General features: G+C 35.0%; 2 protein-coding genes across 5 annotated transcripts in view; both read left to right on the top strand.

Moving 5' to 3' along the window:
* Window positions 1–10,629, top strand: part of LOC129237587 (serine/threonine-protein kinase S6KL) — a 155,829-nt gene extending 145,200 nt beyond the window's left edge. The window contains exons 8-9 of the mRNA XM_054872415.1: window positions 8,301–8,633; window positions 10,331–10,629. Coding sequence (XP_054728390.1) covers window positions 8,301–8,633; window positions 10,331–10,432 — 435 coding nt within the window. The 3' untranslated portion in view covers window positions 10,433–10,629. The remainder of the gene's footprint in view (window positions 1–8,300; window positions 8,634–10,330) is intronic.
* Window positions 10,630–11,466: 837 nt separating this feature from the next.
* Window positions 11,467–13,355, top strand: LOC129239374 (derlin-2). Of its 4 annotated transcripts, none has more exons than XM_054874836.1 (6): window positions 11,467–11,743; window positions 11,888–12,077; window positions 12,148–12,293; window positions 12,357–12,567; window positions 12,782–12,945; window positions 13,029–13,355. In XM_054874836.1, exons 2-6 carry the CDS (start codon window positions 11,985–11,987, stop codon window positions 13,186–13,188), a joined length of 774 nt encoding a protein of 257 aa, XP_054730811.1. In that variant the 5' UTR covers window positions 11,467–11,743; window positions 11,888–11,984; the 3' UTR covers window positions 13,189–13,355. The 4 variants fall into 4 exon arrangements, with proteins under 4 accessions (XP_054730811.1, XP_054730812.1, XP_054730810.1 ...); XM_054874837.1 differs by having other exon boundaries at window positions 11,872–12,077; XM_054874835.1 differs by having other exon boundaries at window positions 11,467–11,821.
* Window positions 13,356–13,488: the final 133 nt, after the last annotated feature.

The raw sequence follows: 13,488 nt of genomic DNA, 5'->3' as shown, positions 1-13,488 counted from the left end.
GATAGAGTTATAAGTAAAGAAGTAATTTATCCGGTAAAAATTTATATGTAACTAGCATTTCCCAGTGGGCTTCGCACCACCATACATAAAATGTTTTTTTTTATATCGCAAGAAATGTTTCATATTAAGTTTTCTTTATAGAACTCGTAAAATGTTTAAACAGTTGAATTAGTTGATTTTTTTCATTCAACATACTTTCTAAAGATGTCGCAATAGCCTTTTCTGTACTTTTTTTTAATTTGATTGTGGTGGTCACCTATATACAGGTAAGGTGAAAGAGCCGATAAAAACTCGTAATTAAACTTTGATTCTTTAATTTCCGTTTCAATTTTTTACGCTAAATAAATTATGCTAAAATAAATAAAGTTAAAAATGTTTTTCCAGTTCCTTGAATGCTCCAGTTTTGATTATATTTTCGTCCAAAATTATTATTAACATAATACACTTACAACCACAACAGTACAACAGAAACGCTCATAAGCGGCTGTGTATTTGTTGTTGTTTTTCCCATACAGGCATTTCGTATGAGAGGAAACCATTACTCACATAAAATGTCATAACTCAGGAACGGCTGCACCGATTTCAATCAAACTTCACACAAACCACCTCCTCAAAGATAGAAAAGAACTCTAAAATTTTTGTGTCAATCGACTCGGCAATTCTTGAGTTATAAGATTACCAAGGAAATGTAACTTCTTTTTATATATATAGATTATTTTATGCATGTAAATGACTAGAAAAGTAAAAATATTGGCGTGGTACACCTTTTGCTCTTACTTAAATGATATATCATACATATCATTTTTTTGTATGCATTTATTAGGTTGAGGAATGAGGTCGAAGACTTTTATTTAAGCCAAAATCAATAATTATATCGATAAGTTAGTCAATTATATATTCGTCGTTGCTGTTTACAGCCTCTTCCCATCCCTTGAGGAATTTGTTGATGCCGAATCGCCAAAAATCGCCTGGTCTGATGTCAAAGAAGTTGTTGAGCCAGTTTTTAAGGACCTCTTTTTTATCGAAGGTAACGTCTTTCATATGGTTTGGCAGAGAACGGAAAAGATGATAATCGGTCGGTGCAAGGTCCAGAGAATACGGTGGATGCTGAAGGACCCCCTATTCGAACTCTTGGAGTGCGGCTTTGACGACTTGTGCAACATGGGGCCTAGCGTTGTCGTGAAAGAGTATGGTTTGACCATGTCGATCAGGAATTTTCAGTGGAATAGCCTCATTCACGCGGTGTATCTAGGCAATGTAGAGCTCATTGTTGACCGTGACATTCTTTTCGCGCATTTCCGAGTGCACCGTGCTCTCCCAGTCCCACCAAACACATATCATTGAATGAAGACCTGGCATGACACCTGGCTTTGGCGTATCTCCTGGAGCCACCCACTCCTCTCTTTGCTTCATATTGATGTAAACGCACCATTTCTAATCTCCCACGACGATTCGGTACAAAAGGCGCTATTTATGACCGCGTGTTGCTCAATGCCGGCCGAGATTCTGAGCAGCAATTTGAAGGCGACTTTCTTTGAAGGTGATTGAGAATCATTTTATGATCGCAGTTAACAAACAAATCATTGAAACAAAGATACATATATTATATCAAAATAGTTATTTACAGTTTTATTTATAAAATAAAAACTATTAGACAGATTTTTAAGCTCTATAGCCCCAACTAAAGGTAAAACAAGCATAAGCAACATTTCAAAATACAATCTCTAAATATTTAAAATAATTTTATATGATTTCAGATATGGTTTTTGCATAACATCTCAGAATTTCATATAAAATGAGAATTGTAAACTTTGAGATGGCATAAAATAAAGAAAAACTACCAGCATTCCAGTGCCTATCAGAAAAATTGTATGAGACCCAACGGATTAACTTTTTCTCCATTCTGTTACACTGTGTTGTTATAACTAATTTGTGAGCAATGATAAAATCTCAAATGATATTGCATGGACACAATTCAACACTAAAAAATTATCTGGAATAGTAATAAATATTGTATGGCGCAGAAGCTTGGATATGGAGATAGACCAGGGACTTTATAAAGGGTGGTTAAATTTCAAAGGCCGATGTTGAATGTGAACTACACCTAAACGTCAAGTATTTTTCTGGATTTCATTTGACATTTTTCAATTTCAGACTAACTCAATTTGAACCATGGAAACACACACAATCGAGCAACGCGTTAAAGTTATTCAGGCTCATTATGAAAATGGGCGTTCAAATCAAAATGCATATCGCGCACTTCATCTTCAGTGATGAGGCACATTTTCACCTCAGTGAATTCGTCAATAAGCAGAATTGCCGCATTTGGGCGAATGATAATCCAAGAGTGATTGCCGAAAAACCAATGCACCCCCACAAAGAGTGACTGTTTGGTGCGGTTTATGGGCCGGCGGCATCATTGGGCCGTATTTTTTCCAAAATGAGGCCGGTTAGGCAGTTACTGTGAATAGTGTTCGCTATCGTGAGATGATAACGAACTTTTTATGGCCCGAATTGGAAGATATGGATGTGGACGATATGTGGTTTGAACAGGACGGTGCCACTTGTCACACAGCTAACGAAACAATGGCTCTTTTGCGCGAAAAATTTGATGGCCGAATAATCTCACGTCGCGGCGATGTCTATTGGCCGCCAAGATCATGTGATTTGAAACCGTTGGACTTCTTTTTTTGGGGTTATTTGAAAGAAAAGGTGTACGTCGATAAGCCAGCAACAATTCAAGAGCTAAAGGATGAGATAATTCGGCACATTAACGGCGCATTGTTCCGCGGCGGCCGTTTGGCCGATATTTGGTTTCATACGTAATTGAGCCATACCAATATTATCATAACAAAGACAAATGATAATAATTTCCTAAAAAAATTGTATTTTATTCAAAATCAACACCCGGCCCTTGAAACTTTATAATATATATAAAGTTGGCGCGTACACCCGTTTTGGGTGTTTGGCCGAGCTCTTCCTCCCATTTGTGACATGCATCTTGATGTTGTTCCACACATAGAGGGGCCTACAGTTTCAAGCCGACTTCGAACGGCAGATATTTTCGTTTATGAGGATGTTTTTCCATGACAAAAATACACTTGGAGGCTTGCCATTGCCTGCCGAGGGGCGACCGCTATAAGAACAACCTTTTTCTTCATTTTAATCTTTCACCGAGATTCGAACTTACGTTCTCTCTGAATTCCGAATGTAGACACGCACCAACCCATTCGACTACTGCGACCGTCAGAAATACGATCCAAAAATATTTATTAGCTTTTTAAACGAGTGATTCTTTGGTAAGAGTGCATTGAATTTTCAGTAATAAGTAATCAATGAAAATTTGGCTTTGGCCTTACGTTTCAACTTGGAACTCTAGCAACTGATGATGAATGAAAATTTTACTGGTACAATTTTTGTAGGTACTTTTTTACTGACTACGGCTGCTTATGATGCACTAAATATAGGTATACTCCAGTGTGCCCATGATTATAAACAGCTTTAAAAGCAGGTTTTAACGACTACAATTGCAGTTATGCCCCAATGTTCAATGATAGCGATCCGGATAAAAATTTTGCACGAAAATGCAACAACAACGATGTGATCCTGATAGAAACCTGATTAAATTTATGCTCCCTTCTGTTCGTTTTGTTTTACGTTCTTAGTTTGGCAGCACATCCCTTTGTAATTGGTAGCACTGATAAGTGAATTTATACATAAGCATGAAATTATAGGCATCTTTGATTCACCATGCGTTAGCGAGTGGCAAATAGATGAAGCAACTGTCGTAAATAAACATCTTGGTAGTACTGGAAAAAGTTTGGAAACAATGAGCATTAATTAGACCGTGTTCATATAGGGAAACTTTTGTTGCTTCAACTTTCCGAATTCTCTTTTCGTCAGGTTCACTCACGGCAACTTCATTGCTTTCAATTGTTTAGTTTATAGCTTACAACCAACATCTTTGAGAAGAACGAGAGCACAAAGCGTGTTGGCAGAGTGTGAACAACTCAGCACCTATCTACTTTCCTTTCCTCTCTTCATTCTACCACAAGTTACTAATTGAAGCAACAAAAGGTAGGTGTATGAACGAGGTCTAATATTATTATTATTAAGGGGTTAGGGGTAGTCAGAATTTTCAAAAAATTGATTTTTTTTTTTTTGCATTTTCTTAAAGTATAATGTTTTAAAAATATTGTGTAAAAATTTGAAGTGAATCCGACAAATACTTTTCAAGTTATTCAACAATTAACAAAGGGCGCTCGGCCGCTCCGGAGCCGATAGCAAAACTTTAAATGCGTTTTTCTCAAAACTATGTTTTTCAAACTGGTGAACACTGTAACTTAAAAACCGCTACGTAGATTTCAATAAAATTTATACAGCTTTTGAAAAACATAAAAAACTTGTGCCTGATCGAAGGATTTTTTTTTTTTCAAAAATTTCGATTTTTTTTTAACAATTAACTGTTGGTTTTTTGCTCTAAAATCTGGAAAAAATTTTCTGAGGCCGCCATTTTGTTCATTTTGAAAAAAAAAAAAAGCTTCGATCAGGCACAAGATTATCTATTAATAAAACTAATTTTTCTTGTCCGATTGGTTTTAGATGAATCTGCAAGGACTTGTGATGTTCACCGCAAGGGACTTCTGGAGAAACGGGCTTCACACAAACAGCGATAACTTTTGCAATTATTAATTTTTTTTTTGAAATTTTGGTGAAGTCAAGTTAAAACATGATGTTTTTATGCTATGTTTTTATTTTTGTTAAATAAATTAATTAAGTAGCAAAAAAAAATTCGTGAAAATCATCATTTTTTCGAGCCTCTGACTACCCCTAACCCCTTAAAGTACTGCGCACTGCGACCGAAAGAAATCAACTATGCAAAGCCACTTGAGATATCATATATTTTAAGGCTTTTTAAAAATTGTAAGTAATTCTGGGATTTATTGTTCCATAATTTATATGGATGCACAGCACTACCACCAAGGTGGTGTAACCGTTCCGGCCTAGTGCAGGACATTTACAAAGAATTCTGAATTTTTAGTATCCACTTCACAGAATCGGTAGATGATGAACTCAGAGAGACCAGGCTACAGTGGCTTGTAAAGTAATCTGTTGAAAATTTTAAGTCAACTCTCTTTGGTTTTCTTTAAAATGTGTCCTATTTACAGGTCATATTCCAAACAGCAAATGTTGTTCGACAATAATTCTTATGGAAGATGTACAAATTGTTTAGGTTTTTTCCTCTTCTTACTACCAACAGCATACATAAAAATGGTCCTGATCGTTGCAATGGAAATTGATCGTGGTACCGAGCTAGATAACACAATGAAAAACGCACTTTAAATAAGCATCATTTTAAGTACGGTAATGCAGATTTAATCTACGTTAAGATAAATCCTTAATATTGATGAACCTGGCGGTCTTACGATTCCAGTAACCCTTCTATAGTATAGTAAATTAAACGTATAGTATGTTTGGTTTTCACTTTTCGTCGCTTCATTTAAAATATAGAAATAAAAAGTAGCTGGCACAGGATGAACTTATTAAAATTTTTTTTTTTTTTTTTTTATTTAAAACTTTATTTTGTATTCTGTCTATACTTACAGTTCTTAGAAGACATTTTACAAATATTTGGTTACATTTAAGAGTGGCTTTGATTTTAGTATTAAAGGAATATTTCCAGTGAAATATCCTTTCTAATAAATATAATAATAAATAAATAAATTCAATATTTTATAGATGGCTCTTGGACGAGCTGAATTGGTGTTTTTCTTTTCAACCTTAAAAAGACACATGATGGTGACATGAGGGTAGAGGCCAGCTCATTTGGGTGCGATTGAAGTCGATTTCGGTATTTACTGGCTACATTTTGTATTTCCTCTTTTATTGAAGGGATGTCTAAGTCCCGATGAATTTGGGCATTTGTCACCTACCACGGAGCGTTGACTAGGGTGCGTAGAGTCTTGGACTGGAAACGCTGCAGGATTTCCAAGTTTGAATTTGACGCAGTACCCCACAGTTGGATTCCGTAAGTCCAGACTGGTTTTATCACAGATTTGTAGAGGATAAGTTTGTTGTCCATTGAGAGGGTGGATTTGCGGTTTAGCAGCCAGTACATATTACGAAATATTAAACCTAGAGCTTTCCTTTTTGTAAAGATATGCGTTTTCCACGTAAGCCGTTTATCCAAATGAATGCCTAGATATTTAGCACTATCACATTGCGGAATTGGAATACGGTTTAAGTTGATTTGTGAGCAGGTGGTTCTTTTTGTGGTAAAGGTGACGTGTTGAGATTTAGGTTCGTTTACTTTCAACCGCCAGCTCCGGAGCCATTTGGAGATTTTATTTATGCTTATTTGGAGCATATAAGAGGCATCCACGGGGCAAAAGTGCCAGTTAGTACAACTTTTGTGGTTGGCAGATCGTGTGTAAAAATTAAGTACAGGATTGGACCTAATATACTGCCTTGTGGGACCCCAGCTTTAATTTGTTGGAAATTGGAAATTTCATTTTCGTAATTTACGTAGAACATTCGTTGGTTTAGATAAGATGTAATGAGCAAATAGGCATTTAGTGGTAATTTCTTTTTTATTTTAAAGAGTAGGCCTTGGTGCCACACTCGGTCGAAGGCTTGTGATATGTCTAGGAAAACTGCTGAACAGATTTGTTTTCGGTCGAGCGCTGCTTGTATTTTTTCGACAAGTCTATGGACTTGCTCAATTGTCGAATGCTCATTCCTGAAACCAAACTGATGTTTCGGAATTATTTATTTATTTATTTAATATAATGAAATATACTTATAAATAAATATATTACATATTTGTGGCAGCACTAGCAACAATGCCTTCAGCTGCTTAGTGTATATAATAGATGCTACTATATTAGTATTAGTATAAATAATTATAATTTGTACAACCAAAATTAAATTTGATAGTTTAAGTTCATTAAATGTTGTTACTTAATTTAGCTTTGCTGATATATTTGTATATTATTGAAATATTTTCTGCAGTAGGAGCTTTTAAAAGCTCTGATGGTGTGTTCGATGAAAATATTTCTCCCCTGATCTTGCTGAGTGCTGGGCATGTATCCAGGATGTGTAGCGTAGATGTTGATGTGCTGTTACAATAAGCGCAACCTGGATCGTAGCTTCTATTGAGAAGATGTTGGTGTGAAAGTGCACAATGTCCGAGGCGTAGTCTTGAGAAAACTTTGAGCGCTGGAATACTACATGTTGTAGGGTAGGAATTATTTGTTCGCGTTCGATAAAAACCATTAAACGTTTAAGGAAGATCTTTTCAAAAACTTTTGACAGTATTGGTAGAAGACTGATAGGGCGATAGGATTTCACTTCATCGCCTGGTTTTCCTGCCTTGAGCACCATTTTAATTTCTGCTACTTTCCGTTGAGCTGGGAAAATGTTTCTGGTTAAGCACGTATTAAACAAATGGGTAATGAAATTATAGGGTTCAGGAGGTAGTTTTTTGAGAATTTCGGCCGTGATCCGATCATATCCTGGTGCCTTGTGATCTTTTAGCTTTTTAAAATACTCATAATTCTTTCTAGTGCTTGGTTAATTTTTTTATTTCATTTAGGTGACTCTGTACGATATAATATTAGTTAAAAAGCGGTTTTAGAATGTCTATTATCGACTACAATATAAAACTTGATTTTAGTTAAATTTTGGTTTTAATTAAATTATGTTTTAACTTAAACTTAACTATAACTATGGGTGGATATTAACCGGACATTGATAAAACGGACCTAAATTTGACAGCGATGCACGCTACGCATAAAGAGAAAATGCGCTTGCAATATTCAAAATGAAGTTGACTCCAGGTAGGTTTGTAAAAGCTAGTTCGATTTTTTTAGCTATTTTAAATTCTATTTAAATTCTTGTATACGTCTAAATTCGTCTTTTCCAATAATAACAAAAAACATTAATATTTTCTGGCCATTGTAATTTTTTTACCGCGTTCATTAAAAAGAAACAATGTATTTGTTACTCCGGCTTATAAAATGAAACTATATCTTAAGGAACTTCTTTGTTAAATAAGTAACACTACGAACACGGAAAATCTATGAATGACAGAGGGGTTAGAATACAAAAACATTTTTTCAAAAGAAATAATAGTAAAACAAGCTAATTAGCTAACTATCTAAACTGCTGAAATTTCGAAGCGTGGTTAAACAAATTGAGAAAAAATCAAATGCTTACTTTTGTTATAAACATAATTTTTTCGCAAATTTCAAGCAATGCACATCATTTAATAAATAATTTTCTACTCTTTTCTCTTAAAGAGTCCCGACATCAGAGCATTCCTGGACATCGCTTTACCTGCAGCTTATACGAAAAAGGATAGTGTTGACCATGCACCAGTACATCCAACTACACTCTGTAAAGCAGATAATATTGCTACACTTAAAAACTCATTGAATAATGGTCAAGAGCAAAAGGCTAGCCTATCGCAAGATTTTTTACCGTCCGAAATTGAAGAACTCCCACATGAAGCTAAGGATGTACTCAAGCGCTTGCTCGAAGTGGACCCAAAACAACGTTTACGCTCGGTCTTATCACTACAAAAGATCGCGCTATACAAAAACTTCAAAATTGATTCAAAACATTTGCTCAATGTAAGTTAATAATTCATTAAAAATACATAAAAGAATATACATATGTGCACATGGATATACAGGGTGGGCCATATAGCGTTTGCTTTTTGAACCACCTATTTTTTTGAGAATGGTAACACAAATGACATGTCAAATGTGTTCATAATTTACTTAAAGGTTTGACATTTACGAAACGGAACGCTATACGCTTGAACAAAATTGGGAAATATTGAAAACCTATTTCCAAAGTGGTGAGTTGTCTTCTTATTTTCTGATGAAGCTCATTTTCACATCGGTGGCTACGTCAATAAGCAAAATTTTCGGATTTGGGGCTCAGAAAATCCACACGTTACTGTAAAGAAGCAAATGCATCCACAACGAGTCACTGTTTGGTGCGGTTTTTGGTCTGGCGGCATCATCGGGCCATTTTTTTCGAAAATGAGCGAGGAGCCGCGGTTACAGTAAATGGCGAGCGTTACCGTGACATGCTCAACGAGTTGTTTCCAAAAATTGAAGAGGATGACATGGACGACATTTGGTTTCAACAGGATGGTGCAACTTCTCACACTGCCAAAGTTACACTCGAACTTTAGGCTACCGTTTTTGAAAACCGAATAATCAGCCGAAATTCTGATATCAATTGGCCACCTCGGAGCTGTGATTTAAGCCCGTTGGACTATTTTTTGTGGGGAGCCGTTAAGGACAAATGCTATGCGAACCATCCAGAGACGATTGATGCTTTAAAACACGAAATCGAAGTTGCCATTCATGAAATTAGAGCCCAAACAATCGAAAATGTGCTTAAAAATTGGGTTGATCAAATCGCCTACTGTAAAGCCAGACGTGGCAGTCCTTTGAACGATATTATTTTTCATTCATAAATGACAATGTTCAATCTTCAAAATAAAAAAAAAGTTTGAAAAAATATTGATTAGTTTTTTTTTTTTTATAGCCGATTCAAAAAGCAAATTTTACATGGCCCACCCTATATGTACACACACACACATACATATGGTATGCAGTTATTCATAGAAAGTTTTGTCTTTTTAATCGAATGCATCTTTAAAGTCCAGTCGACATCTGGCCAAAAACTTGGTTCTAGTCGAGCTTAATAGTTCAGTAAAAGCAATAATTAAATTATATTTATCATTAAAATTCATATATTTCAAGTACATACATATTACCCTCTTTTCGACCTCCATCTCATTTGCTCAGAGAAATTTTTCGTTTTGTGTTTGTTTTGTTAGCGTTGAGCAACAGATTGTCAACATTTGGTTGATCGAACGCTTGATGTTGGCAATATTACCGAAATTTTCGCATAGAACGTGGTGCATAAAGAGTAATACATCCTAGCACACCCAAAATTTACCAACCTTGCAAGTGTTGCAAATATTCTTGAATTGCACACTGATGCTCGATTTTTAAATAACTGAAAACCTACTTTCGAAAAGATTTTCTTCGAAATTTCCTACACTTTAACTTTAAGAAAATTGATAAATTATCCTTTGACTTTTGGTACTTAAAAACTCATCGAAATCCCGATCCGTGGTTTACAGAATCGTATTTTATTTCTTGCTTTCACTTCTACATAGTTATACTGAGTATGTATACATACATATCATGTAGTATATGTATATGCATACATATACATATATAGGTATTTATCAATATTAATTTTTCCGCGTATTTTGTTTGTTTTTTTTTTTTCTTTTTTTCAGCTCCGCCCAATTAATATGATAAGTCCTGATGATATTGATGCCTTTACGCAGACTTCCGAAGATAAAAGTGACTGGGCAGAAAAACAATTTTACAAATTTTAAATCGAATACTAAAATATTTTGCTAATTAAGTTATTAGTTTAAATTTACATTTAACACAAGATGTATTGATTTCAAGAGCAACTTGAAATAACAAAACTAAAAAACTTAGCAAGCTGAATTAGGTTATAATTCCTGAAGAATCACTGTGTCATGTCTTACAAATAAAACTTAACATTCTAAAAATGTATCATTACCTAGCTCCGTAATTTTTCTAATCGGTGAAATCCATGTTTTGAACCTGTGAAAGAAATTACTAAAGATTTAAAGGATGTTTTGTGTCATTAATCTGAACTTGCATAACTTTGTAGCCACTTAGCTTCCGTTAAGGCTAACTTCTTTGCAAATCTCCTTGCTTCAAGCCTTTTCTGAAAATTCAATAGTTGCCAATTTAATTCGTGGAGTTTTTGTGGAAAATGTTCAGCATTGTTATTTATAGGAATTCTGCCACATATGGTGAGCCACCAAGAATGATAGAGAATATACTCAATTCGCCTTGGTGAGCCACTGACCCTTTCCTTTCTGCGGCATAACAATTCTTGTATTGATTTACTGTTTTAAATTTTGCTCCATTGAGTAACGGTATCATTGAAAAATACTAAAATTTTTTTCTATATGCATATGTAGGTATATTATTTTTTTATTGAAAATTTATTATTGAAAATAGCGTTTAACGAAATAACGCTGAGTTATAAGATATTCAAATAAACGTTTACTGTAGGCAAAGTTGTTCGGAGGAACGTCGATAAAACAGTACAGAAAAGATTACATATCCGCTTTGTCTTCAGACAAAAGTTTTAGCTATATTCGTATTGGTGTGAATTGTCTTTGCGATTAGAAAGAAAAAGTAATCAATTTTGATACAATGGAGTGTGTGGATATGTTTTTTTAACGATTTTATTGAAGTAATATATATAAATTTCTTAAAAACTTCTCATAAATGCCTCAATTATAAGTGGTATACAAAAATCAGCTGCAAGATTATGGTAAAGAAAATGCATGAAAGCTCACCGCAAAAGTAAATGTCAACCCAGAGAATGTCAAAAGAAGTTTTCTAGTCAACGTCAGTTTTTGTGCACTTACGTTGATTTTTTTTTCATTTTCGGCCAATGATGTTTTTATCTTCGCTTCCTAGTTCTGCTAATTCACTACTTTGGAAGTGATAGTGATTAACATTGAATATATTGCGAGAAAATACACGTCACAAAGCTTATTGGATTGATAGCAAGACACGGGATATACGAATGTTTTGGACTTTCTGGCGCTGGCGGAGGTGGTGCAGATATTTAGTGCAAAATTAAAATCGGGGAAGCGGTATGTCAAATGCTTTTACTTAGCGTTCATAAGCCAAGCTTTGACCTTTGCAACGACGGAGATCTGGTCTTTAGAATAGTACGCAAAAAAGAATTATCATAGAAATAATACAATTAAAATAACGGCAGCACAAAAATCGTACAGGTGCAACTGGTGTCATCTTCGCTGCTAATGCAAGGATAAATGTCTTTTGGAAAATTGGTGGGTTTTTGATAAACAATTGATAAAAGACTCTGTCAACATGGCATTCCAATCGGTTGTACGATTCTATATGGAGATACCGACGGTGACGCGCATCTATACGACGGCATGTGTGCTAACGACGCTGGCAGTTGTAAGTTTGTGATAAAATTTTACATACATACATACATAAGTAGTATCAAATTACAATTCATATTTTGCAGCACTTAGATCTGGTGTCTCCGCTACAGTTATATTTCAATCCTACGCTTATACTATGGAAATTACAAGTGTGGCGTCTTGCCACAACATTCCTATTTTTCGGCTCAGTTGGTATTAGTTTCTTCTTCAACATGGTTTTTACTTATCGGTAGGTAAAAAAAAATCCTTTCATTTATGATATTCATTTGCTATTTTTATTCTCATCCCAAAGTTATTGCCGTATGCTTGAAGAGAGTTTCTTCCGCGACCGTACAGCAGATTTCGTCATGATGTTTTTGTTTGGTGGTGGGCTAATGGTTTTCTTTGGGCTTTTCGTGAACCTACTTTTCCTTGGGCAAGCATTCACTTTAATGTTAGTTTATGTATGGTCACGCCGTAATCCTTTTGTGCGCATGAATTTCTTTGGAGTGCTAAATTTTCAGGTAATTGCTTTATTTTTTGTTTTTTGGTAAGCGTTAACAAAAATTACTGCATACACGAAAATATGTAAGTGGGTAGGCAAGCTTGATTAATTTTTCTACTTACCCAACATAAGCTGATGAAAATAATTTAGAAGCTCTCAAATTAAGTTAACCCTTATCAATTGTTTACATATGAGTTATGAGTTTCGATATATAAATTATTTATTTCTTGCAGGCGCCGTACTTGCCATGGGTGCTAATGTGTTGTTCAATGATACTGGGCAACACTATTTGGGTGGATGTTGTTGGAATGGGTGTAGGTCATATATATTATTTTCTTGAAGATGTGTTTCCCTTTCAAGCGAACGGTTATAGAATCTTAAAAACGCCGCATTTCTTGTAAGTTAATAAATATTGAATGGCCACGATAAGCTAATACTACGCACAAACTGATACTGAACTTTGTAAATTTATATTTTTAGAAAAGTGTTATTTAATGAGCACGTTGATAATAACAACCCCCCGTGGGTTGGTGACCGTCCAGGTGGTTTTCATTGGGGCGCGGATGAGGCAGAGAACTTGGGCGCTCAAGCGCCGAACATTGGTGCGGGTGATGGCAACGATGCTAATCAACAGCGGTAAACAATTTTTTTAGGTTTGAATTTCTACCATACAACGTACTGAAAGAAATGCACATACATACTTCACAAAAATGCAGATGGAAATAGGGCATGTCTTAGCACATATACTAAATATAAGTAAACAAATAGTGAAAAGGCAATAAATAAACCAACTGCTTAGAATTTGAATCAATTCCCTTCTGAACTTTATAATTTTTTTTATTTTTGTGAAATTTGGTAGCAGTGATTTCTTAAGCCATTTAGCGCATTTTTTATATAGCTTTTGTACTGTTAAATATTTATTTACCGTTTCCTTCCTTAT

The sequence above is a fragment of the Anastrepha obliqua genome, chromosome 2, assembly GCF_027943255.1.
Source record: "Anastrepha obliqua isolate idAnaObli1 chromosome 2, idAnaObli1_1.0, whole genome shotgun sequence".
Taxonomy (NCBI): domain Eukaryota; kingdom Metazoa; phylum Arthropoda; class Insecta; order Diptera; family Tephritidae; genus Anastrepha; species Anastrepha obliqua.
This window is presented reverse-complemented; position numbering and strand designations above follow the sequence as displayed.

Coding starts and splice junctions, on each gene's coding strand:
- LOC129239374 (XM_054874836.1), top strand. CDS start 11,985: ATGGCATTCCAATCGGTTGTACGATTCTATATGGAGATACCGACGGTG. Junction 12,078..12,147: donor TGCTAACGACGCTGGCAGTT/GTAAGTTTGTGA, acceptor CATATTTTGCAG/CACTTAGATCTGGTGTCTCC. Junction 12,946..13,028: donor TTAAAAACGCCGCATTTCTT/GTAAGTTAATAA, acceptor TTATATTTTTAG/AAAAGTGTTATTTAATGAGC.